The sequence below is a fragment of the Amblyomma mixtum genome, chromosome 3 (genome assembly GCF_055824585.1).
Source record: "Amblyomma mixtum isolate Tamu chromosome 3, ASM5582458v1, whole genome shotgun sequence".
In the NCBI taxonomy this organism is placed as follows: Eukaryota; Metazoa; Arthropoda; class Arachnida; order Ixodida; family Ixodidae; genus Amblyomma; species Amblyomma mixtum.
In genome coordinates, this window is record NC_143014.1 from 55,608,375 (window position 1) to 55,636,110 (window position 27,736).

The window sequence follows — 27,736 nt, forward strand, 5'->3', positions numbered from 1 at the left end:
GCTAGTACGTCTACGCTCTGAACACACAATGCGGAAGCACTACTCCGATGGGTAAACCCTGAGCGAGATATTACGATATGTTTGTGGGTTTGAGCCAAGTGAAAGAAGCAAATATAAATAAATCAAATAAATATCCGCGACTGGGATTCGAACCCGCGGTGGCGCGAACACAGCTTCGATGGCCACTGCGCGAGAGTAGCCTATCGCCGCAGCCGATCACGCCTCGCGTCGAGTACACACTCTCGCGCTGTGCATTCTACATCGTCATCAGCAGCTCCCATCTGCGGCGCGAAGACAAAAAGAATTACCTGTCTTCAACGTCGTCGAGATCGTTCATGTAATTCTCCTTTCGCACGTTTATAGAATTTAGGCAATTCTCAGTCATTCTTTCCTGCGTTCGGCAAAAATATCGAGCCCTAGAAACAAACTTTAAGGCAATGTTGCGCTTTTAATCTATGCAGTTTGACAACGAATTATGCGGCCGTGAAGAGCGTTAGGTGGTGAACTGATTTAACAAACGAGAACGCGCAGACGGCTGACCGCAGTTTGTTGAGACATTCGAACCGATGCGGGTAGTGGGAAGGATAAGAGTAAATGAGATGGTTAAAACACACATTTTCCAGCACCAACACATACTATGCGCACTCATACTAAGTTTTTGTGCCGCCCGACAACCCGTTATGCAGAGCGAGAGCTGGAAAAGCGTCTCGTTTCGACGGCTACCGGCGCCAGCGCGCTGGTAGCCGTCGAAACGAGAAGGCCCGAAGGCGGCCAGCGACACATTCAGGGATGGCGGGAGTGGTCACGTGACCGAATATGGCGGCGCCCATGCTTCCGCGCTGCAAAGCAACGTTCTACGTTGGTTTCTCAACATGGCTCTGCCCACTGCAGGTATCATACTATGCCACCGCGCGCTGCTTGGCTCGGTGCACTTCATGTTCGCACCAGAAAAAGACAACAAAACCATGCTATCAGAAAGACTGCCTGCTGGTCACGACACTGGTAACGACAAAGCCAGCCCGCACAAGTGCCAAGCTTTCTGCGGCGCCGTTGTCCGCGGGCGCGCCGGGCAACAAACTGCGCTACTCCCTGGCTGCTTTGGCTGCTAGCTTGTTTCACATCGAAGCCACAGAAGATAGCGTTTCGGAACTGGCCAGCGTTGTAATAAGGGTACTATTGTCACCGCTTACTGTGAGTTTCATCTCGTAATAAAATAAAGATGTGGAGGCTTTACGCGACGCCTTCAGCAGCGGTGCTAGTAGACGCCAGACCATTCGCCCAGAGCAGCAGTAGCAAAGCGGCTGATTGAAGAAATTTGCTCGTATCGTAGATACCACTTCTACCAGCAACTCGGTACTGGTCAACGATCCTAGAAAATGTTTTATTTTTGACATTCTTCTAGTTCCGGCATCATTATATTCGCGAAAAACAAAGATTAGCGCATTTTTCTGACGCCGGCGGCAGGAATCCAGGCTGCTTCCGTTTGGATATCTCGGTCGCAACCACTACTTCCTCGTCCTAAAAAGAATGGTTTATTGGGGTTTAACGTCCCAAAGCAACTCAGGCTATGAGGGACGCTGTAGTGAAGGACCGCGGAAATTTCGACCACCTGGGGCCCTTTAACGTGCACTGACATCGCACAGTACACGGGATTCTAGAATGTCGCCTGCATCGGCGCGGCCGGGATCGAACCCGCGTCTTTCGGGTCAGCAGCCGAGCGCCGTAACCACTGAGCCACCGCGGCGGGGCCGTCCTAAAAAAGAGACAACCTTGTTGGAAGCAGCACGCACGACGATTCCCTTTGGAAAACTTGGTCGCATACAGCACTTCCTCGGCCTAAAGCTGCAATAAAATCTTTGCCCACTCGCCGCTTGCACCGTGGGCTCGTACCTCGTAGTTTTCCTGAGCCGCACTGCGCGCCCGCAAGGTGTTCTGGGATTGTCTGAAAAAGGTCTATTCAAAACTCCACTGCAGCCCTTCGAGTAGGGACCTGCAGAACTCAACCTGAGAGCCAGATGATCCAAATAGTTCACACTTCTAGCACCACCCAGAAGGAGATGAACGTGGGTGTAACATGTATGCCCTATTTTCTGCCTGCAGTGGATGGCTTGCTTGTGCCAGTCTTTCTTTTCAATGCTGTGTCTATGCGTGGTTTGAGAATGTGGAGTTTTCCCCTATGTCAAATGTACATTGCCACAGCATTCATACCTTGTCTTTTTCCCCAGGTTTCAGGCCTTGGAATGTCACATGTTTATTTATGGCATCTTAAAGAGCAGCTGATGAGGTATTTCAATCAGCGAAATCATTATCTACTATACTATAGTGACCAGCAACCCAAAAAAATTACTTTCAAGTACGGATACCATGCTTCGTGAATCCATATATATTACTGGTTCTAGAATAATGTGTTCGGAAATGCATTTCACAGCCACAAGAATATCATATACCTCTGTTCATTCTATTTTCATTTAATTGGGTGGAGATACCAAACTTTTTGTAATGCATGTGCTTGTTCTTTGGAATGATGCGTAAGACATCAGTAAACATGGAACACCCTGTGGAATTCACCTGCGCTCAGAAAATAATTTATAATTGAATTTCTTTACCCTGCAGTTTTAGTTTGAGTAGACGAAAGATGGCTACAAAATCGTAAGTACATATAAGAAGTAAGACATACAAAAACTACAATATAATCGCTGCTTTGTCGTTTTAATGCCCCCCAACTCTAAAGCTAAGCTGCTGAGCAGGGACGACAGCATGTCAACGAACAGTTATTGCATTGCAGTTTTTGTTCGCCTCACATGATCTCACACTCAGTTGTGAGTTGTGTGACACCACAACTGCCGTTCGACTACAGAAACAAATAAGCTGCGTGGAAAAAGGAATTCAATTATGAATTATTTAGCAAGGGAACATGAATTACACACAGAAATTACATTTACTGACATATGCAACACACCAAAAGAAAAACATTACGTAAAATTTGGAGTTACTACACATTTAAACTAGGTCCATATGCAGCAACACATGACACCACAGAGGACTGTGAAGTGTCTGTATAAAAGTCTGCACAGGTGTGCTTGAACTGCATAGATGAGTGCCTAATGTGATGAATATTTGTCCCTAGATGGCACTTAGTAATTTTATTTCTTAACCTCGGATGTGTATGTACCTATACGCTTTTCTGGCAATAATTGTAGCCTGATAGCCCTATAATAAAAAAACATGATCTTAGTTATGAAATGTTTATGAACTAATAAGGAACCTAACTTCCAAGTTTGATCATGATCAGCGCCCTAGAAGCATAGAAAACTATTTTCTTTTTCTCCCTTGAAGGAGGTGCATGAGGTGTCGCCGGCAGTGCCCAAAAACGTTGTCACCGCGCAGCATAGCGGCAATATGGCATTTCACATTTTGTGACATTTCTAGCATGTTCAAGCCATCTGCCGAGATCGCAACAAATGCACATTAAAAATGCAAGCAAAAACGACATAATCTCAACCTTGCGAGCCTTAATCGACAGAAAAAAAACAAGCAAAGGCTGTGATTAGCAGAAACGCATCACGCTACCTTTGAAACCTAATTTACAGCCTTTGCCGCCGCGGTGGCTCATTGGTTACAGCGCTCGGCTGCTGACCCGAAAGACGCGGGTTCGATCCCGGCCGCGGCGGCCGAATTTCGGTGAAGGCGAAATTCTAGAGGACCGCGTGCAGTGCGATGTCAGTCCACATTAAAAAACCCCAGGTAGTCGAAATTTCAGGAGCCCTTCATACCGCGTCCCTCATAGCCTGAGTCGCTTTGGGACGTTAAACCCCCATAAACTATAATTTACAGCCTTCTTAACAACGTAAGACCTCGGTTTTACTGCTGTATACGCCGCTGATCTTTACTATTTGGCGCATTTCCGAGTTTCGCAGCATTTGAAGCTTGCTGTTTAGAATGAAAGAAAGCTTATCAAGGAGAAACCTAATATATCTATACAGTCCTTTTTTGACGGTAGCAGGGTCCGTTCAGAGCGGCAAGGGAAAGCCTGACGAGCCACTCGTTTTTTTTTTCTTAGCACAGCGCACAGTGAGCAAATGGAGGCGAATAGCAGGGCAGCAAGCGACTCTCATTTCGTCACCCCGCCAAGTCCTCGTCGCGAAAAAGTACATTTCAAAAAAGAGCATGAACAGAATGAACAAAACCGGCCCCTATTATTTGTCAGCTATTGCTGCAAGACCGTATATACAACAGCGCGGAAAAAAAGGAGACAAGGGGCCAGGGCAAGGCGCAGCTTACAAGAGCGCTTTGCCATGACCACTTGCTTGTCGAGATTTCTATTTGTCGCGCACTTTTATGTTCTTAAGCACATATATGCACCAACAGGCTCAAGATCTTGTTATATAAAAAAAAAAAGCGAAGATATAACGGCTCCTGTAAGACATTTGAGCCGGGAGCAGTCGGAAAATTAAAATTTCGGCGAACGCCATTAAGCAAGCAGTGGCCTGATGCGGTGAAATGGCCATAAAACAGACCTCTTTTGGCGGTGCCGCGGTGCAAGGACGACTGCAGCTGGATCCAGAACAACGCTGCCGACGGCAGAACTCGGTTGGGCCGACAGCACGCAGAGGATCTGCAGCCGCGCAAACAGCGGGCAGAGAGTGGCGTCTCCTCCACGGCGCGGGCCGGCCGCGGGCTCTTCGGCTGACTCCGGCAGCCGGGGGCGCCGCAACGGCTCCGCCTCTCGAAACGTGAGCCCGTGCGAGCCGTAATTGCACACTCTTTGGACCGTGAACGTGCAGAGCGGCCAGATTAATACTTCACGGTGGTGCGGGTACACCGAATATCTACTGATGTCACGTACGAACTCTGCCGGCACGGACCCGAGTGTCAGCACACCTCGGCGCCCAAACTTGATCGCTTGCGCAAAGCACACGCTGGCCGACACGAAGTGCGGAAACCTGGCCAAGCCCCCAACGCTGCAGCTTATCATGCATTTGACTCCGCGGTAAAAGTCTCCGTAAGCGGCTTCCGGGTGTGGCAGCAGTTTAAAGGCTTCCACCAGCAGGCACCACAGGCTCTTGAAACGAAATGCGCGCCAACTTGATTCAGTATCTCGCGCGTAACGACACGACTCGTTGAACAGCCGGCTGATGTTGGGCAGCCTCAACGTGTAGCAAACGAGTGCAACGCAGTGATCCTCGGTTATTCCGTACTTGCCATCATCCGTCGCGCCGCAGAATCTAATACTATAGAGGCGCCGGGCTTCGCGCCAGGAAGCCGAAAATTCGACGTTGGACTCACAGTCTTCCGCCAGTAAAAGCTTCACTTCACTCCGACTCAGCTCCTCGGCCTTCTGCAAATAGTAGCGTAATCCTTGTTGGGCAGCAGCGTCGTGTACATCGTTCAGTCCGCAACCTAGGCCGCTCGATGCGCTCACCCCGCAAAACAGTGCCATGGCGGTACTGCCAGTGGCTCACGCTACACAACGGCCACGAGGTTTCGTTTTCCAACGGACGCGCCGTCACGTGCTTGGTGATAGCAAAACCGTGGGAACTGATGCTGCCGATGCCTTCTCCAACGCAGACAGAGGCGCGACGGCCGTTCAGGAGGTTGCTAACAATCACACACACGCAGGATGTGGTAAAAAGCCCGCAACTGAAAGCGCCTAGAAAATCAAATCACAGAGGTTCAGGCAGCGCGCGCCGTTTCAAACACTAGGCCTGAACAAAGACGCGCTCAAAGGTTCGTTACGCCATCTATTACACAGCTACAGAAGCATGACAGAAGTCGTTCGGCTGCCGCAAGGCGCCGACTTTTGATGCGGCCCCCAAGGGCCCACAGTGCGCGGTTCGCGAACTTTTGTTAGCAACACTGGTAGCTACGAAAATGGTAGACGATACCGGGCCCTCCCTCAAATCGTGCCGGTCTCGTTATTGTGTTGAGCCTTCAGGTGGTATTTTCGGCGCTAGTGGTGGCATTGCGTGCGAGGATGATTTGAGTTCGGATAATGAAGACCCACCCCGAAACCACACAGGGACGTCGACAGCTCTCAACCGACGAGTTTCGTTTTCTGTCCGCGGTTTGCCTGCCGATTTGTTGGCAGCATTATGGCCTTTATGCACGGTCTGCAGTACCTGTCCAATATTTACTGCCACACGCTCTGCACAGGTGTTTATAGAAAAGGGATCCTGCATCTTGGGATGGCGCTGTGCAGTGAAGCAATCAATGTTAACAAAAGCAACCAATGTTTTCCAGCCGTTCATCACAGCAGACGCAACACGATTTGAGCCAACATGAATAAGTGTTCAGATGCACAATCCGAGTAACTGATGTTATGTTCAAGCCGAATGATCACGGAAAGGGGTTACACATACAGATGGGACGTTCGTTGGTTTGCTTTGTTGAATGGCGCCAGCTATACCATATGCATCTGCAAACTTTTTGAAGTACCTAGAAATGCCGTGTTTGAAATGGAAAGAATCTTTCCACGAAAAAACGGTCAGCCGAGGCTGATGTCAGTTCCAATAAAAACAATCATAATTAAATAGTTTACTAACTAGACCCACTAACGGGCATTTTATGTGGCACAGTTTGGTGGTTAGTGCTAATGGCGTGTTCGAAGCATTCTATAGATACTCTTCACGTCTTTCAACTAGCATTTTTCGGTTTTCTGGTAAAACAAGGAGGAAAACAGAATATCGATGACGAGCCGGACCACGGCTCGCCTTTTAGAACAGGGGGACCCAATCGATTAGGGGCATGCGGCGGCGCGTGCGTCAGCAGTCACTTTCGTTGTGTAGGCAAAAAGGCGCACCGTCCACATTCGGCATGCAACGCTGGCGTTTTTGTGAATAATTAGCGGCATGCCGATAAATTGTGGTGCGGTTCGTTGAGCCGCAAGGCAGAAGAAAGGAAGCGGCATAAGTTTGCACAAGTTAATTGCGCTCAAACAGGGGCGAAAGCGATGGGCTGCGGCCGTGGACAAATTCGGCGACGGATCGGCTTCGCGGCTAGCACTGCATCTCTGCAGTGAAATCAGATTTAGTTTCCGTCTCTTAATTCGCGCGGTTGCTTTTCGGTCGCGCGGCGAACAGTGCAAGAATCAACGCCTGCAATTCGTTCACGCTCAGTCGTGGTCTCAGCATGACAATTTTAGATGCGATATTCGGTGTGCGTGCGATTGTGAGTTGAATGCAGAGGGGGGGAGGGGGGGGGGATTCAGATGCGAGGCACAAAGAAAAAAAAAAGAAACAGATGCTGCTAGTCGCCCTCAGTGCTTGAGGCAGGGTGGTAATAACGACGACGCGTAGTCTTTTTTTTTTCTGTACTGACTCCTGGTAAACACAGCAAAGAACACACCGAAAGCCACTTGTACAGCGCTAGTACAGCTCACCCAAAGCCACTCAGGTTCATGTTCAGGTTCATGTTCAAGCTTTTTTAACCGAAAAAATATCACTACCAATGACGCGGTTGCAACACGGTTAATACTTCAATACGGGGGCCGCCGTGCGCAACTTTTTTTAGGTGAACTTTATCATGAAACGACGGGGATGACGACTTCCGGGAATACGCGACCGTTTCTGAGGCCCCAAGCAAAAGTAATGTGAAATGCCAAAAGATGGCGACAATCGCGCTTCTCGCCATTGTCAAGACAAGCCAAGAGAAAATGTGTTCTTTTTTAGCCACCCTTTGCAACTTTGTTTGCTCCGCGTACGTAGCACGTAGTGCGAAGAGAATGTTTCAGCCGCGTTGCCTCCAGAAATGTGCGAACTTTCTGATAGCGCATCCGAAGATGAAGACTTCGAAGGTTTTAAGTAGAAATAAAATGTTATGCACATATGGGAGAGTTCTTTCGTTTTTTCGTTCTTTTTTCTAAAACGTGGGCGGGTAAGGCGTGAGTGTTGCCTTTTTCGATCACTTAGCATTGCGTAAGAATTTCTCACAGGTACGGTGAATTTCGCTATCGTCGCGCAAGCGTGTTTAATTAAGCCTCACTAGCCTAACTGGGTAAATTGGGGTGCGCCTTATATACCAACTTTCACTGACAGCCTGCATATATGGCGGGTGCGTCTTATACACCGGAAAATACGGTACTGCAGACATTACCGGTGCAGCGAAACTTCTTGACTCCTGCCACAAATGTGTTTCGTAAGTTCGCTGCGCACTCTACGAAATTCCAAAGAACAGAGAAGTCTCAATCGGCTAATTCAAATTAACTCAAGTGTCCAGTAATTTTTCACGTTGTCCGGAGTGAAGTGGCGTGGAAAAAAGAGGAAGCACATCACAAGGTTCTTCATGTGAAAAAACTGGTTCGCGTCGTACATGGCGCCGTCCTACTTCTTTCACTAGCAATCGGGTATGCTGTATCGGCCCGGAAGTTGAAAACCAGACGATCAGCTTTTCCGTACACCTCGTGCTTTCTCGGTTTCATTTAGTCACTCAGTGTAGTCGCCCGCCATAGCCGCGCTGTTACTTTTGCTGCCAACTAGGAGCGGAGAAACAAGCCGATGCGAATTCAGCGCTCTGCTTGGCAATTCCGTCGAACGAGCAGGCCAAGTACAGAACTGCTTTGCGGGCATCAACCAAAATGGTAGACTTTTGGTAACCAATAAAGAAAAAAAAATAGACACAAATATTCTTATTAAGTTTTATATGTACAAAGATTCTGCGCGCTTTGCTGCTGAAAAATAAATGCGAACGATATAGATGTTATATCATAACTCATGCTTTGAATGTTTACGGTTACGTGAGCAATATTCATTTCGATACCGGGGAAAAGCACGTCGTCGGCTGAGATATCCCGTCACGGCATGTCCAGGGAGGTCAAAGCACCTTCCCGGGCAGTTCACGAACGGGGTTAGTGGCCTTCATTACTCAGTTCGGGAAAGGGGCTTTGTTCTGCCTTCGCTCCCTTCCGAAAAGGCGGCTGGTCGGCGCTCCTTTGTCAAGCCAAAAGCTTTGGAAGAACCAGACGAAAAAGCTTTCCAGTTCTACGTCAAAAATCACAAGGGAAGCGCACCTTAAGTTTGCTCCCACTGCACCAGCGCCACTTCTCCCCTGCCGGTCATTTTGGCGTTGCTGTCCGGGCACGTCGCCGGCGGAGCGCATTGAGCCAGCAGCCTGTCGGCTGGTACGCGCGTGCTGCTCGCGCAGCTGGCACCCTCTCTTTCATTGTGAGCACGTGCCGTCCTGCTCGCGGGCGCACAAAAGTGGTGTTGCCGCTCGCTGTGAATTCCGCGACGTTCTAAGAGTGGAGAAACTGGTTGTGTGTGCGGCTGTCACAATAGTTCTCTGAACATCAACGGCCAAGGAATGCCCGTGTAATTCTACAGATTTCCTGGTGATGTCCTACATTCTTGGGGAAAAAAAAAATTAATATTGGAAAATTGTAACGTACAGTAACGGAAATATTGAAGGTAATGGTCCAGGGATGGCGTCTGCTAGCAGCTGCCGCTGTTCGTAGAGGCGGGATTTAGACCCATTCATTCATGAGGCTGAAAAATTCTTTCGAGGAGCGAACGTCAGGAAAGGAGCGAAGCTTTTTGAAGCAGGCCATGTGCACAACGTGAAAGAGGTGGTGTCGTGCGACGGAGCGAAGTAGCAGCCCGGTGCATTGCGCAGACAAGCATCACTGCGCCACCGAAAACGATCAAATTAACGCTAAGAAATATTGCTATCTAATGCCTGTCAGCGCTGCACTCTCACTCAATTTTTTTTTATGCAGCTATCTTCTAGTAGACAGCTTGTAGCCGCGAGCTGCAGTTGCAAGGCAGGCAAATGCAAACACGCTGCTGCCGTTACCGTGTTTTTGGAGCGGTGTGAAACGCTCTCCAAAACGGGTCACCCGCAAGCCTGGGGTGTTCCTGCATTTAGAAGGGTTTACCCTGAACTTTTAAAGACGTCCAGGCGGCATACCATTGAAGGTAATTAGAAAACACCACTTTCTGAGCGAACGGTGCAAACCTGACTTCACAGCATTCTCGTTTGCCGCACCTTCGGTGTTCGATATCCTGTTCAAACTACGCCTTGAAATGATGTGCCCATTGCGTAATTTGCCACTCATATTTTCTCTTTTTTTCGGCAACTGCCAGGCCATTATCGCTACAACACGTACGTCAGTATTTTGGTGATATGAGATGTCCAATGAATGAGATTTTGAAAGCAAACGAGAATGCAAGCTGCGGCGAAGCGCCTGTGCGCACTGAAACTCCTGCCGAAAACAAAACTTTTTGACTGGGATTCTGGAAAAAAGGAGTATCCCGGCTATTTCATGCACGAGTCATGCAGAAAGCTTGTCCTCAAAAGCGGAATTTCATTGCAAGGTTTGTTCAATTTCTACGCATTTAGTACAAGTGCCCTGACTCTTCGACATTAGCATATATGATTATTGTACTAAATTATCACCCAGTCGTTCAGACGTGGAGGCAAAGACTTATCAGGAGCATGTTGCCGTTGCCCCTGAAAACGTGCCTTAACTGTCGAAAAAGACGCTGGACGACAAGGCGCAGTGGAAGCGAGCAAGGATTCTGCGCATAGCTGGAACTAAGGTATATGATTATTTGCAGCGCAAAATTTGGGCTCCTTCCTAAGGTGTGACTGCGGGCGAGTTTCTGCGTGGCTTTTTAAGCCCACATATCGTTGACAGCCAAGTCAATGACCTGAAATCGTGGGTGCAAGAAGAGGGAAGGGTTCCCAGAGAGCTATTGGCATTCCTCCGAGTCTGCTGAATTTGCCATGAGTCAAAAACCTGTCTAGGTGGTAATGCATGAGTCAAGCAAGCGCATTCCACACGGGTTTGACCATTGTTTGGCCAGAAACCGCGCGTGTTGCCCGTTGCGAAGGGTGGGCCGTGTCCCAATGTCGCGTTGTGAACCCATAAAACCTTGTCCGAGGCAAATTTATGTATGTATTATTGCGCATCCTACAACACAGCAATGTGTCCCGCTGTTGTTATGTGCCATTTTGTGCTCGGGAAGGAGGCGCACAACTGCTTCGCGACGGCGCGCGCAACACTGCGCGAGCTGTCGGACTGCCCCCTTCCTGACAGGGACACGCGCGCCGCCGCCAGTGGCGCGCGCGTCGCGCGGGAGTTAGATGCGCAGGGTGCCTATAGTCAAATCTTCCAGTATATGAAAAAAAAAATGCGGTCATACATTTTTTACTATTCAAAAATGTTTTTGTCCGGAATTGTTGTGTATTAAATGGATGAGAACGAGAAACGGCAGGCCTCGATAACTGCTATGGGCAGGGTGAAGTAAGCTTTTTCCTGTTACTAAACACGTTTTGTATGTCGCACGCGTAATATTATTTCTGCGCAGTTTTTGCTGTAATTCACTAAGCATGCAGTGTTTAGTAAAGCTCGCGCTAACGAAACTCATTTTTTTTTTGCCGTTTTTTATTTTGGAGACTGACTGCAGCTAGCGGCATTATGCAGACGCGTGTGAGGCAAGGTCAGTGATCGCCTGAATGTTCCGACTTGGGACGCCGGGCTCAATTTTCGAAGTTGCTTGACATGTAAAAAATTTCAAAAATAAAAATAATCAAAATGTTTGCTTGCACATGAATGAGCGTTTGCATATGAGCGATGGCTCTGCAAATAATTGTTTTGGGGATGCGCGTGCGCTGTAATCGGAATTAAAATAAATATACGAACCGCTTATCTCCGTTGTAGCGATTGACAAACTAGAGCATTTTTTCTCTTAGCCGTATATAGCAAGCAGCTGGTAGGCGCATTTCGTGCGTGTTTTCGTTTTTCTCCTCAGCCTCGCGTGTCGCCTTAAGGCCACTTTATTTTAAGTTAAAATAAAAATTATTTCCATCATTATTCATCGAAACACGTAACAAAATGCTTATTATTTGGCCAACAAACCTGCATGCACCGAAGTGCTCAGTCACCCAACGAAATTAAGCACCTTGCGAAGATGGCCGCGCCAAAAAAAAATGGTATTTACCTCGAATTCCACGTCTTAAATGATCTCGTCATTTACTTGCGATACACATTTCGCCGTTACGGTACCGGCTTTTTCGTCCACAATCTGCTTCACGTAGTGGGCCTGATCCACTAGCAGTTCTTTTTTCAAGTTCGCAGCGAAAAAAAAAAATTCACTGTCCACTATTTCTTTTAACCTACATCTCAGAGCTTACTGCCGCGACCGAAAGAAATGCGAACAGCGGAGTGCCTAGGCTTTCCGCTGTTGGAATTTATTTTCGTCACTCTTATACTTGGCTCGCAACACAAATACGCTAGAGACATCCGTGATACAATAATGTACCACTCTAGCGTCTTTTTGTTACTACCGAGATAAAAACGCATTGAAGATAAATTCCGACTGCGCAGCGCGTGGGCGCCGTGCTGTTCGCATTTTTTTCTAGCGCCCCTGTACATTTTGCTAATCCTCTGAAGCTCGCCAGCGTTCAAGCACGAGGGAAAAAGCTCGGGACTGCACAAAGAGATTTGCGGGCTGGCCAACACGTGCAAAGTACGTGCAGAACTGGCTTTTTTTCAGGGGAAAGCGCGCTGCTCGCGCAGCTAGTTACGGCAATTAGTTACGGTTTCCGAAGTACTAGGAACGCGGGGAGGGAGAGTAACAAATCGATTTAAACCTGTCGCGCGACCTCCGCGACTCGCCAGTGTGAACTGACCGGTGTGAACCCGCCTTTATCATGTTACGGCCTTCTGCCCTCGGGAAAAAAAGGGGAGAGGCGCCGCTGAGTTTTTTTCGGGAGGACCGAGCTTACGCTGTTACCCCCCCCTACCCCCCCCCCCCTCTTTGTGTGTTCCTGCCACAGTCGTCTTCACTTAAGCCATTCCCAGAGGCAGTGCGGTGTTGTGCTACAGTGGTGCTTCCGCGAATACGCGCTCCATGCGACACCTGCAAAGAACAGTGGCGCCCGACACGACGGACGGAGACTAGACGACTCCTTTCTTGTACTCCGGCGTCACTGCCACCCCGTTTTCCCGACATAAGAAGAAAACTGTTTTTCCCTTAATTTTTTTTCTTCTTTGGAACATTTAGTTCTTTTTTATTTATCTTGAATTGGCGTTTAAGCCTGGCAAAGCTTTGATGGTCCAGGCATCCTCTCTCTTTCTTTTATGTTTTTTTTTTTTACTTTTTTTACCTTTTCTGAGAGGACCTATAAAAGGGTTTCCTTAGGCAGCCCTTAACGCAGCGGCAATGACCCTTGCGACCATGTATGTACCACCGCCAGGAAGACAGCCCTCAACGCCTGCCGCCACGGACAGAGGTGAGCGGCTGTCAATCACCCGTGCTACCGCTATTTTGTCGACGGCGCGGGTGGCGCCGCTGTCAGTGTTCGCCTTCGGGCGTCTCCTTGAACAAAGGCATGGGGCCCCTGGCCGGCTCCCTGAAGGGTCATCAGCTGACGGCTGCGTTTGGTTAACTGCGCGTCCAATTGTGGGTGAGGAGGTGACCTGAGGAAAAGACCCCTTCGGGAGTGGCTCAGCCGAGGAAGACGCTGGAGAGGGGAGAGCCGTTAATGAGTGCCCGATTTCGATGAAATGGCAAAGCCAGCCAATGAGCGTCGTTGGCTTCATCCAAAAGCGGTCCCAGTGATTGGACGGAAAAAGCGGGAAGACAACGGGAGGGGCTAATTAAAGCGCCCGACATGTTCATCGGACAGCGATTCCCTGAGACTCTTCTCAGTTTTTACTCTGCTGATGTTTAACTTATACCTGTGCTACACTGGAACGTTCGAATGACATCTGAGTCGAATGACATTCGAGAATTGGAATGACATTCGGACTCGACGGACTCCCGCGGTGCTACACGACACTTTCCAAACACGTTCGAAAGCCTCAGCTCGTTTTTCAGAGTACAACGACGACGACGGCGGCGGCGATCACACTAGTCCGACAACGACACTGTATATCACGCTCAACAGCAGCATGTGATTATAGTGAAATATCTAGTTTACTATAATACTGTAATGGGAGAAGGTTTTCCGACCAACGACACCGACGAATCCGATCGGCGGACGGTCAGCCTTGTCGGCGGCTGAGCGAAAGCACGATGGTGAGGCGGCGGTGTCAATATGTTCGCGCTGAGAGAACCGAACGGCTACATTTCACATGTGCACACCTGAACACTCACCAGCGATAAGCGCTGGCCAAATTAATTTCAGTCGACGACGGCTCCCTTCCCTTCCGCGACGACTAGGGCTAGCGAGTCCACAGGGTTGGATCTGTGATTGCGGCGGTTGTGAAGAGCGAATGACAATCTTTGGCGAATGCAAATGGTCACCGAGAGTAGTTTTGGCAACAGTGACCTGAAATCAACTATTGCTTACATCGCAGGGCACGCATACCGACTGTTGCGCAAATCAGAGAAAATCGAAGAAAAATTCTCTCGGCTTAACCGCGCGTTTGTTCGGACTCAAATTTCGCACAGAGGTTGCATTTGGTAGTCAGTTTTGTTTTATACTACATTTAGGTGGGGTACTTGCCTGATTCAGTCAGAATTTTTTGGAAATCCCCATCGTATGTGGCGACGACGATCCAAAACTGAAAGACTTCGCAGCAATGGTATGCGTGGCGCCATCTCGCAGCCATCGGAGAAACGAGCTCTCCACTTAGAACAGCTGGGTTTCTCCGGTGGGTGCGAGATAACGCTACGGGTACCATTGCTGCGATGTCTTTCAGTTTTGGATCGTCGTCGCCACATACGATGGGGATTTCCAAAAAATTCTGACTGAATCAGGCAAGTACCCCACCTAAATGTAGTATAAAACAAAACTGACTACCAAATGCAACCTCTGTGCGAAATTTGAGCCCAAACAAACGCGCGGTTAAGCCGAGAGAATTTTTTTTTCGATTTTCTCTTATTTACGCAACACGCGATACAATGAACGGCAAACGCCGATGTGACTCAGACTGCCGAGCCGTGCTTTACGGACAGCAGCAGTCGTCGCCGTCGCTAGCTTGTGGGTAACAAGTTGGCCGTTTCAGTTAAAGCGAACGGTCGCCAAACATACTTCTGCACAAAGTAGTTTAAAATAAAGTACTGGTCACGTCGGCGGAAGCCGGGACAAGAAGCGAGAAGCGCCGGTCCTGCTCGATGTCAACAACCCGGCTATCAAGTGTTTCTCAGGCGTGCGATCGCATGATCGCTTCCCACACATTGTCGAACTGCGTAAACAAGCACGGGTGCAGCCGGTAAAAAAGAAAACAGATTGTTTAATGGAACTAAAGCGCAGACCGCGTTTTATGTCATGAAAAGAGCACTAGCTGTTCGTACGCAGCGATGTAAACAACAGTATGAGTACAGCCGTCCTCATCGGCGCACTCCTGGGGAAATTTCATACTGACGCGGTTATGTTCATTGGTGTAATATGTTCAAGCATTCCCTCAGACAGAACACGAGCTATTTACTAAACAAACAGCAGAAAAAAGCGAGCAGCGGGTATCGAAATGAACAGCCACAGAGCCGAAAGCAGCCGCTCGGCTGTGGGCGGGGCGAAGCGACGGCAGCGGCGACGGCTATTGGTCGGTTTGGGCTGTGTTCGGGTGTCGAAGGCATTCCAAAACCTGGAATGTCTTAGCAGAGCTCCGTCGACTCGAATATCATCTGAACCGAATACCGTTGAAAAACTTCGTGTAGACGCGTTAGTACGGCAGTCGAGTCGGATGACATTCGGTTGGAAGGCATTCAAACGCCCGTGTAGCAGGGTATTAGGTTGTAAATATGTTTGTCACCTATCTTGTAAATATGTGAATATAGTTTTCCCTTGATTCTCTAACTCCCCGTCTCCGGCCCACGTTCCTTCCTCCATCGGCACAGCGGAGAACATTGCGTCCAGCCCAACTCAGCCGTCTTCAATCACCAATTTTGGCATTTACGTGTCAGGACTCGGGAGCATTAATGAATTCTGCGTTCGCATCCGTCCACTGAGAAGCCTTCTGCACTGCGACGTTCATACTTCGAGCCGCACTCCCCAACACGCACCAGCTCAACACACAACGTCCTCGGCGGCGGCTTTGTACTGCCCTTCGCCAGCCACGTATGATAACCGTCTACTTGCACTCGCGCAACTTCAACTCCCCATGAAACCATCTCAGGGAAATAAATTCTTCCTCCACTGTCGACGTGCGCAGCACATAAAACACACTGATAGGAAATGTGCTTTATGTGAATCAGGTATATGTAGTCAGGAGACGGAGAAGAGAGGGGGCCCGGCCTCCCCATCTGAAATCAAGCTCACGCCTTCCGCGCTGACCTTTGACACATCCCTGAGGCACAGCCACATCAGTGGCCGAGCCTTGGAGGTGATCGCCAAACGAGACACCGGCGGGCCAGAACCGGAGGAAGGACAGTACGCATAGCTGGCGTGAACGGACTTCACTCGCTCCACTAAAAATGAGGGAAAATTTTATGAGTTTCAGCACCGTCGTACGGTAAAAACGGTAAGTGCGACCGTACGGCAGATGTAGCTAGGCAAGCCTGGAAACGGTAGCAACGGCAACACGTCACCGCATTTGCCATCCTGCTGTCCATCTGCACTAAAACTCATTACTGCCATTCCATTTCTCGCTTCTTTACCGCGCAGCAGAGTGCCGTCGACAATGGGACTCGCGGGGGAGGGGGGGGGGGGGGGGGTTGCGTCCGTCGGTTCGGACAATTTTCACGCTCCTTCCTCCGTTATGAAACCTGCTACACGGCAAGAATGATGCCCTGCTGCTGAAATTTCTAGCCTGTAGCAGTTCATGGGCTTCCGTAACCGGCTCACCGGCTACGGTGGGAGGTGCGAGTGGGTCGCACTTGGCTGTGGTTACAGAGTCGAGAACTCTGCCCTCTGTCGAGGCTGCTACAAGGAGAGGATGCCGCGTATGCAGTCGGTGGCCCGGCGCAAGGCCCGAGCTCACGGGGTGCTCCCCACTGTCTCCTTGGAAGAACTGCTGCCCTCTGGGCATCTAACGCCCCCCTGATAGCGTGGAGGCTGCCTACCGCTCGTTCATTCCCCAGGCGCGGAAAAAGACATAACCCACGGTCACACGGCAGCTTCGAGCGTCTGACGCCGCAAGCAAAAACGTCAAGTAGGAGCCCGCTGAACATCTCCGAGGCTACTCGGCAGCGGAGGGGCAGAAGAAGCAAGGTTCCGGGCTAGTTCCGGGCAGAGGAGCTCGCGTGGCCACGCCCACGGGACAATTACTCTCTTCCACATCTAAACTGAAACTAGATGCACCGATGGTCCACTACGATTGGCTAAACAATCAAATGCCGAACTGCCATAATTAGAAAAATTAGAAAAATAGTAAGACCATATTTATTGTCCTGCTAATTAAAACGTACACAATCCGTTTTAGGACGTCCCCTACCAAGCTACCACCACTTGCGCGCAGCAGGACGTATGAAGAGAATAGACAGTTTTAGCGCAGCCGCACAGCCGTCCGGTAAATATGGCAACGCGCTGCCGTTGGTACCGTTTCCAGGCTTGCCTAACCACATTTGCCGTACGGTAGCAGTTGCCGTGTTTGCCGTACGGTGGGGCTAAAACTCTAATATTCACGACGTCAACGTGCGGCCTTTCATAGGAAGGTACGCAAAATATGACAGCGAGAAACATTTCGGACTTCAAAAGTCACACGTGACAGCTGAGCTGCCAATATAGCAGGATGTACTGGAGCGTGGTGCGCAACGCAGGGTCCATTAAAAGGCTGGGGTCCGATCCTCGTCCACAGCCTGCGCGCAGAGCCCCTCCCCCTGACGCCGTGGCCTTGACGCAGTGAGGAAAAATATAGAAGAAAGTCTGCCCCAGATGTAACGGCGCGTCGCCCCCTCGCGCGACACGCGCTGCGCAGGCTTGACAGAGCCAAGGATGAAGGAGCGCGTATGCAAAGCAGACGCTCAGGGCCCGACCACTGCGGCGCCCGCACACCGCTTGGCCACCCACGGGTCCCCAAAGCCTCGCCGACACGCCAAGGCAATACCGGCGCGGACGAACGGAGAGCGCGCCCATGGTCGCCGACAGATACGGGGCACCGAGACGAAGCAAGCATGCGGGATGGGATTGGTTGAAGCGATGCACGGCGCTATGAAAAGAAAAAAAATAAAAACGAATTGAAAAAAAAAAAGAACAAGCTCGCCGCGGCAGGCATGCATTCAACCACCACCTGAGTTAAAGCCAGCGCCGTTTGGTGTGGGACATGAAGCCACACTGTCCATAATCACCACCCGTAATCGCATCCTTGCAACTCAGCCCGACATAACAGTTCACGAAAAGGTGCGGTTATCGATGCCGAGCAACGCTGTAGAAGCGAAGCCCATGCGAAACTTCAGAAATCGTTAAAAAAAAAAAAACGGCTGTATCGGGCCCGACAGACAGCGCGGCGGTTGTCATAAATTCACAACAGAGCACGCCGTTAGAGCGCTCTAAACAAGTGTGTGGACGACTGTACGAGCGCGCTGCGTGCGCGACTGCTATGGGAACGGAGCGGCGCAGTCAAGCCGCGGCCAGACTTTCCGCAGCAGCCAGGAGACTGCATGCGAGCCAAAGCTGAACTGAAGCTTAAATACGGCCAGCAGTTAATCGTTCCACAACACAAGATCGAAGCGGCAAATGCCCCTCAGAGAAGGCCCTCCAGCCAATGGCATTGGCCGATTTTCGTGACGTCGCGGTTAATCGGCAGGTAATTTCCTGTAGCGTGACAAGCACGTATTTCTCGGCTAGAGCATGCGTCCAGAAGCCAAGTCCTGTACGCTATGCTCTGCCGTGAGAACACTACAACGCATACCTGCCACTAGAAAAAGTTGCAGCACCGTCATACGGTAAATACGGCAGCAGCTGCAACGACAACGCGTTACCGCATTATCTTCTCTAAAATTATGAAGTTTTAGCAGAGCACAATCCGCTTGCGAAGGGAGCTCGTGGGAATAGTGGCCATGCTGTTTGTCCCCATCCGAAGAGCTGTCAATCCCCGTCCCTTCCGTTTCGACCTCGCATCCCCACTGGGTCACTGAGTCACATGTGGGGCGTTGTTGTGGCAAGATGTCGTGAGCGGGAAATAACGGAGAAACCGCCACCGACCCAAGCGAAGTGCGCAGACGCGGAGCAGTAATTTCCTCCGCATGTCCTCGCCTTTGCCAGTCTACCATGAACGCGGGTGGTGAAATGCGCCGCAAATTGTATGTTTGCTAGAGTCGCGGCCCGAACGCAGCCCTGACGCCCGTCTATAACGCCTGAAAGTTGGAGTTCAACTTCGTACGCCTAGGCACATGCGGCCATCCGCTCCATTGTTCGACCCGTGCGCAGAGTCGCAAGGACGCAACCGAATGCCCCGACAACGATCGTACAGCAGCCTTCGACGCGAGACCTATGTCAAGATGGGCTCAACGCATTCATCCTTCTTACTGTAATGTCGCGCCATCTTACCCTTTTGTCTTGTGCGCTCCGCTAGCGGGACAGCTTCCGGATGCTGCAGCAGGACTACTGGCTAGGGATTAGTGCAGTGTTTGTAATACATCTTACTCTGTAATAAACGCTTGTCTTTTAACTACGCCTTCCTTTGTTCGCAGCAGGAGCGTAATCCCGCGGTGAACTACCATCAGCCGTCAAATGCTCGAATATTCACTTCCAACCCTGTTAAATTATCTCCATAAACACGATATTAATATCCAAAGTGTTAGCACCCAAACTCTGAAGAATTTTTTTTACACAACAAGAGTGATGGTTATGCTCGCTATAATTGTATAATGATGTTTTTCTTTTCTCAGGTGTATTATGCTGGTCTTGATGTGATGGGGATATCTTATTGTTGTGTAAAATGCGATTTTTTTTTCTTTTCAGCCAAGAAGGTCTTGACTCACTTTTTATGTGTGTATGTTCTCGTGACTATGCTGCTATACATGTAAATGTGCAACTGCTGTATGCCTTGCAAATGGGGGCTCGAACCACGTCAAGTGATATGTTTTCACTTTTGTTCGAGTCCCTTTCCGCTTCGACGGAATAAAGTTCAATTTCAATTTCAATTCTGGTTGTGCCCTCAGCTTGCTCTCGCCCGAACCCACGTTGCCGTGGGCGCAGCGCCCCTAACACCCAGGGGTATGGTTACCCCGCAAGCTATGCGCGCATGCGCACGTAGCCCCGGAAAAGGCGTGGGGGGGTCACACGTGCTACGGCGCAGGCGCAGCTGGGTCCCCGTGTAAGCAGATCACGGCAGCAGAATGCGGATCGCGCTATGTTAAAGGGGCCCAGAAACACAATCGTAGTTAACTGTTTTGCCTGTTTATTGCATACAGTGAGTTATAATGGTGCTATTAGCGTCGTTAACACCGCGTATATTCCGTTTTTTAATATTTTAATGTCCCCCCAAAAACAACTTCATGGCTCTCATGGTGTCGCCACACAGTGGCGCGTTTTTAGCAGCGGATATGACATCACCTGGCGCGAGCTTGATGACCGGACAAACAGTAAATATACTGCAAATTGTGTGAATAAATAGAGAAACATTTTGTCACCTGTCTGCGTTTTATATTATATCAACAAAGACAATTTGTTTGTCTTAGATAAAAGCCCTGCAAGGCAAGTAAAATAAAAATACACCACCAGGGGCGCTCTGGCATGGAAACAACGCTGCCAGTCTCACAGAGAGCAGGCAACCATGGAGTACAAACTTCCGCGACGTGCTCTGGCTGGCTGTTTTGATTGGTTGCGCCACGTGCCGTCATTGGGAGAGCGAAATAGGAGTGGGAAGCCCCGCCAAAATCGAGTTGAGGGCAGCGTTTTGTTTGCTTGTATTTTGAAATTTCTTCACTGAATAACTCCCGTTCCTGTGCATCGATTCCTGTAATTCTTTTTAAGTCAGCATCTGTGTGACATAAAGAACCCACCTCAAGTATAGCCGGTATTCCCCCAGGCAGTGTTTCGCAGCCCCTTTAAAGGGGCCCAGAAATACAATCTTAGTTAACTGTTTTGCCTGTTGATTGCATACAGTGCGTTATAATGGTGCTAGTAGCGTCGGTAATACCGCGTACATTCCATTTTTTTAATATTTTAATGTCCTCCCAAAAACAACTTCATGGCTCTGATGGTGTCGCCACACAGTGGCGGGTTTTTAGCAGCGGATATGACATCACCTGGCGCGAGCTTGATGACCGGACAAACAGTAAATATACTGCAAATTGTGTGGATAAATAGAGACACATTTTGTCACCTGTCTGAGTTTTATATTAGATCAACAAAAACAATTTGTTTCTCTTAGATAAAAGCCCTGCAAAACAAGTAAAATAAAAATACACCACCAGGGGCGCTCTGGCATGGAAACAACGCTGCCAGTCTCACAGAGAACAGGCAACCATGGAGTGCAAACTTCCGCGACGTGCTCTGGCTGGCTGTTTTGATTGGTTGCGCCAGGTGCCGTCATTGGGAGAGCGAAATAGGAGTGGGAAGCCCCGCCAAAATCGAGTTGAGGGCAGCGTTTTGTTTGCTTGTATTTTGAAATTTCTTCACTGAATAACTCCCGTTCCTGTGCATCGATTCCTGTAATTCTTTTAAGTCAGCATCTGTGTGACATAAAGAACCCACCTGAAGTATAGCCGGTATTCCCCCAGGCAGTGTTTCGCAGCCCCTTTAAAGGGGCTGCGAAACACTGCCTGGGGGAATACCGGCTATACTTCAGGTGGGTTCTTTATGTCACACAGATGCTGACTTAAAAAGAATTACAGGAATCGATGCACAGGAACGGGAGTTATTCAGTGAAGAAATTTCAAAATACAAGCAAACAAAACGCTGCCCTCAACTCGATTTTGGCGGGGCTTCCCACTCCTATTTCGCTCTCCCAATGACGGCACGTGGCGCAACCAATCAAAACAGCCAGCCAGAGCACGTCGCGGAAGTTTGTACTCCATGGTTGCCTGCTCTCTGTGAGACTGGCAGCGTTGTTTCCATGCCAGAGCGCCCCTGGTGGTGTATTTTTATTTTACTTGCCTTGCAGGGCTTTTATCTAAGACAAACAAATTGTCTTTGTTGATATAATATAAAACGCAGACAGGTGACAAAATTTTTCTCTATTTATTCACACAATTTGCAGTATATTTACTGTTTGTCCGGTCATCAAGCTCGCGCAAGGTGATGTCATATCCGCTGCTAAAAACCCGCCACTGTGTGGCGACACCATCAGAGCCATGAAGTTGTTTTTGGGAGGACATTAAAATATTAAAAAACGGAATATACGCGGTGTTACCGACGCTAATAGCACCATTATAACTCACTGTATGCAATCAACAGGCAAAACAGTTAACTAAGATTGTGTTTCTGGGCCCCTTTAAATGTCTCTATTCACACTTTCCGCGGCTCTCGGGATCGGTAACTGCCTTGAACCCGGGCGCTCGATTGCTCGGTGCACTGAAATCGGTATGGACCGTGCACAAACAATGGAACAAGACGGAAAACATCCCCGAACTCCTCTCTCCCCTGCTCTCCCTCGTGGCCCGTCAGAAAGAAGAAAAAAAAAAAAGACATGGACAGCAGGGCCCGGCACAGGCGCGCCCTGCCCGTCACCGGGCTTTTCCGTCTAGACAGCGAGCCAAACAAAGCGCATTCCGAACGGTCCTTGAACCATTACGCGGAACGGCACGGAGCCCCAGTCGCTGACCCAGGACATGACTCACGACCGCAGCGGCGCGGGCGATGGATGGGCGCGCGTGACAACACCGCCGCGCGTGCACGGCGTGAACGAGAGACGCCCGCGTGGCACGACTACGGCGAGGAAGCCATTGGCCGGGGAACACCCCCCGGGTGAAGGGACCGAGCAGGAAGCCGAACGCGGGGCGAAACAAAGAGAGAGATCACCCGCGCTAATGACCGACCGACCTCCGCGGCGAATTAGAGCCAAAAAGCGGTCGTGCTGGAAAGGAAGGAAGAGCTCAGGATCATGAACGGGGTAAGGTAGCACGATCGGCGCGGAATAACGGGATCGAACAGGGCGAAGGACCGAACGTTCAGTGCGATGTCCACTAAGCGCTGCACTGTCGGCCACTACAGAAAGCAGAGCACACTGCTGAGCGCCTCATCTTGCAACTCGGCATGGAAACACAGGAGCAATCGCACACCCGCACACCACTCGAGTGCAGATGGAGACAGCTTCACAAGAAACATTCGTCTTGGTGTGGAGGTGAAACCCGGGACTACCACCTCTGCGAGGCAGCTGCAACTAAGTAAAGCAGGGCAGCCAGGCGGTAAAGACAGTCAGCTTAGCAGCTTGTTCAGGATCCGAGCCCGGGCAAAGGACGAATTTCACTCTGCGAATAATACGGGAATGCTGCTTTTGTATTTGTAACCGGTGAGGCTGGGCTTGTGTGGGTGTTATAATTAACCCCTGACTGAAATTATCCAGAACTTCCGTGTTACACTGAAATAACCATGCGACCGGCCTGTTAATATAGTTACGCCCTTGTCTAATGTCGGACTCTTTCTTTCCTGCGGAATAGCTCTAAGGAGTTAGATGCTCAAGATACGCGCCCTGGCTAATCTTGCCATGCGGACTGCATTGACAAGCCTGACTCACGGACCAGTAGTCCGAGAGAGAAGAAAAGGAGGAAGAGCTGGAAAAGGCAACTAATCAAAACTAAATTCAAATACGCATAAAAAAAGTTCGAAGCTCCGGCCTCCAGCAGGGCCACTTCTCCATCAAAATTTTCGCCTCTTTTTTTTTTCTGTCGTAGTGAGTTTCCAGCCCCTTCTCATGAAAACTCAACTACTGACGTCGGCAGGGATGACCGGACGTCAAAATACGGCTACACGTCATCAAAGGAGAAAAAAGGGGAACGAACGGCATTCTTCCAGAGAAAATGCTAAAAAGGGCCGGAGAGCATGGCAAGGGTACGCAGGCCGCATGCGGTACGCGTATTTGAGAACCCACTCATAGTGGAACCAGCGAAAACGTCAACGGAGTCACTGCGGCAGGTGTGTGGCGAGCACAGGGCGGAATCCCATGAGCTGGACAACGGACCACAATAACCTATGCCTCGCTGCGAATTCCTCACTCAAAACGAGCGCCGATATTCTATGTAGCAGTCAGGTTAGTGGCTCGCAGCGATGGGAGGAAGCTTCTCGATGCATGAACGATTACAGATATCGGCAGAAGGTTTGGTCTTATACCACGATGGGAACTGTTCGCAGGTCGAGGCTGCAGAAAAGAGTACACGTTACCGCCGCAGAGGGGAATGCAGTATACGTTTAATTCAAGATTTCAACAACGAATACCTGCGTTGTCGTCTGATATATTCTCGTATTCGACAGGCATACTAAATTCGCGACAGGCCGATAAACGTTATCATCCCATCCCCTTTGCCTCGGCTATATTCAGAAACACACCAGCCACTTTGGCTTGCTCAAGACTATTTGCCTTGCGCATATTTTTATCTTTTAGTCTGCTCCTTGCAAAACGTCGGTGAAGAACGCTGCCCTGGCACACCCTTCGATCAAGGACAGTCAGGTTACTCTCGATAAAAAAAACTACTAAAGATACTATTTAGGTGGAAAAATATTTGTTTTCGATCTAAAAAAAATGGCGTCCGAAAGGGTTAAAAATAGTTTCCATGAAACTGCTACTGTTCTTAAAAATAGGCAAGCCCTGTCGCAAACCTGACGAGATGCTGCTCCAAAGTTTAGAACAGCCAAAAGCGCGTGACCATGACATGGCCGGTCCTGAACGGCCCGCGCAACGCGATAATGAACGTGATAACAGTTCGCGGCTTTGTGGCTGGCTCGGACTCGTCATTTCAGAGATCATGACAGCCCGGCGTGTATGTGCTTCAGCTCAAGCGCCGGCCAATCACGCGCAGGCCCAACGCGTGAGTTCATACACGCTTACGCGGACACGAGAGACACACGGACCAGTCTTTCACCTGTCTTTCATCCAGACGCAGTGAGCACCTAGCGCGAGTAGCGTTGCTACATAACGGAACCTACTAAGTGTACGCTCACTCATCAACCGGTTACACACCGATGTCGCGCTCCACACCACTCGGTGAGTAATGAACATAGGAACGTGTCTGAATCCGGCCCGGTAGCACATTGCGCCGCACCCGATTTGCTCGCCGCAGTCTCAGAGATAGTTCTCCGCTGAGTGTTGTAGCAAAGAGCGGTTCAACTGAAGCCGCTCCGCACGTAGCTACCTTCATGAAACCGCTGCGAGTGTACAGCTTTTAAATTATAGAATATACCACTCAAAAGCTCGCTATTGCAATGACAAATATTTAACGGTCTGCGACCACAATCGGGCCGCGGATTTCAAATGCTGCGTGTTCAATCACCAGAGCGCCTTGCCTGAGCCATGGCGCTCAGACATGAAAGTACACCGCAGCAGGTGAAAAAGGCGACTTTCTTCCATCCCGCTAAAACTTCCAAGGGCAACCACGCGCGAACACCACCGGAAACCGAGCGCCACAGCATTTACGCTAACTCCTACTCCGCTACCAGCGGCACTGCCGGAAAGCCGGGGACAAACACTCGTCCCGCGCGGGTGCTCAAGGAGGAGGCCGTGCGGCACCGGGGCGTCTCCGACCGGTCTCCGTCGCGACGGCCCGCGGTCGTCGTTTCTGTCGTCGCTCACCTGCGGGACATGCCGGCGAGTCCAACCTTCTGGATGGCCAGCATGCTGTGCCATTCCGGCGGCCGGCACGCGCGGGACGTCAACACCATGGCGCGCACACACACACACCGCCGAGCCGAAAGGAGGATGAGCACAGCCACACAGGTGCGCGTCGAGGTAGCGCGCACGCTACTTTGCCGCCCGCTTCGCGGCGAAGGTGAACAACCACACCGGCGCAGACACGTGACGCGCCGCACCGCCAATCGCGGCGCCAAGCCTGCCCACGCCGCCGGAGTCAAAGAGCGCGGTCACACAGACGGCCAGAGTGATGACATCGCGTTCCCCGAACGGCTACAACAGACACGCCGGCAACAGGTATCGCCGGGGGGTGCACTATACCCGTACCCGGAACGAGAGCCGAGCGGGGCGGCCCCACCTGGCGCATCATCGGCCACGCGCAGGTGTTGCGCCCTCGTTTCAACGACGGATTTTGCCCGGACCACTGAACCCTTGCAACACCTTAAGTGTATTTTTTTTTTCTCATTTCGGATGGTAGGTCTAAAATCTACGCATAATCCGCCGTAGCTAGGTAATCGTAGGCACCAGGTAAATGAAGTTTTGCAGGTAGAAGCATTGGCCCTTCGATACGCTAACCTTACCCAGTTTCTGTTTCCTGTTGTTTCACGTCAGCCACCATGGACGATGAACGTGACACCCTACAATGGCAACGCGCAGTGATTGAATTCTTCAACAAATCCGTCGGTAACTCAGCAACATCGATTAAACACAAATAATCGAAGTAATATGTTTTGAAACCTTCAGATGTTTCGGTGTGGTGATGGCAGCAACCAGGTCTGGCCACGTTCAGGTAGACCGTCATTCATGAACTCATTCAAAATAACAATGCATCACTTCAAGACAGATCATGGAACACACAGGTATGACAAAAAAAAACGTCTTAATTCTAATCGAACGATTGGGATGCAAAAAATTGGCTCGCCGGTTTTCCACAGTTCTTGACAAGGGAGATGAACAATGCGTGTGATGACCTTAAGCAAAATTTATAGGGGTTGTTCACAATGCTTTCATTAAGTAATTCATACATGAAACGCTATCGGATTTCTATCTGTTTGGACACATGCCGTCTCATCAGCGCGGCAAATAGGTCAGAGATGACAACGAGTTCAGTGCGTGTGTGAAAAAGTGGTGCAATGGCAAACCTCACGGCTTTTACGAACGTGCAGTCGTGTCATGGAAATAAAGATGGCTACAGTGCAGTGATTCAGATGGATCAAATATTCAGCGGCATTTTCACAAGACCAAAGTTCTAATGCTCTTGCCAACAAAAATTCATTTCCTTGTGCGCCGAGCTACAGAGGGTTGCGCGTTACTTTTTCGCCGACGCTCGACCCTATAGCCAGTATCACCGAAAAGCGCTGTAAAAACCAGTAAAAAAAAAAATAAAAGGAAAGGTAAAGGATGTGAAATCGGGACAAAGGTGCTAACTCATAACGAGGCAAGGGTGCCGCGCGTCTGTCGACTATCGTGGACGGTTAGCGACGCCGCTATTAATAAACGGGTGCGGCGCTGCTGTAAAGTCCCGATACAGCCGCCCCAGCGCTGCGTCGGGTTGTCACAGCGGCTCCCGGAACTCTCGAAACTGCCGCGTCAGCGTTGCGTGATGAGCGAGAATGCGCGCAACCAGCAGCATTCACCAGCGATACGTTTCCGCTTTTCCCGAGAATCGCGCGTTCTTGGTGGACTGAAGTCTACTTTCCAGAGCCCTACTACTACAAGGATCAACGCAATGGGCTTTGAAATCGGATGACTTTGGGTGCCAACGTCACACTCAATTCGAACTGACAACACACGCTGCTATCCCTGATTTATGGCTATCGCGAGACGGCGATAAGTGGTGCATTTGGTAGAACTTCCGATTTCACGAGCGCGTTTTGTCTGCAGTACAGCCTAACAAAATGCGCTCGGCAAGTTGCGACAGCAATTGAACCATGGACTGAGCTAAGGCACGATCATACTACAGCTTTTTTTAGCGATGTTTCGGCGACCTGTGCCGCTGGAATAGGCGCTTACCGCAAGCGAATAATTTCGACAAAACTGATATTTAGTTAAGGAAAAGGGGGCAGTCATACGGGTCCTTTCTGCTCTTGCCTCAAGTCTCCCTTCCTACTGATTAAGCCTGGCCTT

The 27,736-nt window shown here is 50.0% G+C and overlaps 1 protein-coding gene across 4 annotated transcripts in view; it reads right to left on the reverse strand.

The window, feature by feature from the left end:
- Positions 1 to 27,736, reverse strand: part of LOC149350248 (dnaJ homolog subfamily C member 7-like) — a 122,940-nt gene that overhangs the window by 31,912 nt on the left and 63,292 nt on the right. The window contains exon 1 of one of the 4 annotated variants that reach the window (XM_089579235.1): positions 25,553 to 25,707. The exons of the other annotated variants lie outside the window; for them this stretch is intronic. Coding sequence (XP_089435361.1) covers positions 25,553 to 25,641 — 89 coding nt within the window. The 5' untranslated portion in view covers positions 25,642 to 25,707. Of the gene's footprint in view, positions 1 to 25,552; positions 25,708 to 27,736 lie in introns of those variants that run through there. 4 annotated transcript variants of the gene reach the window in all.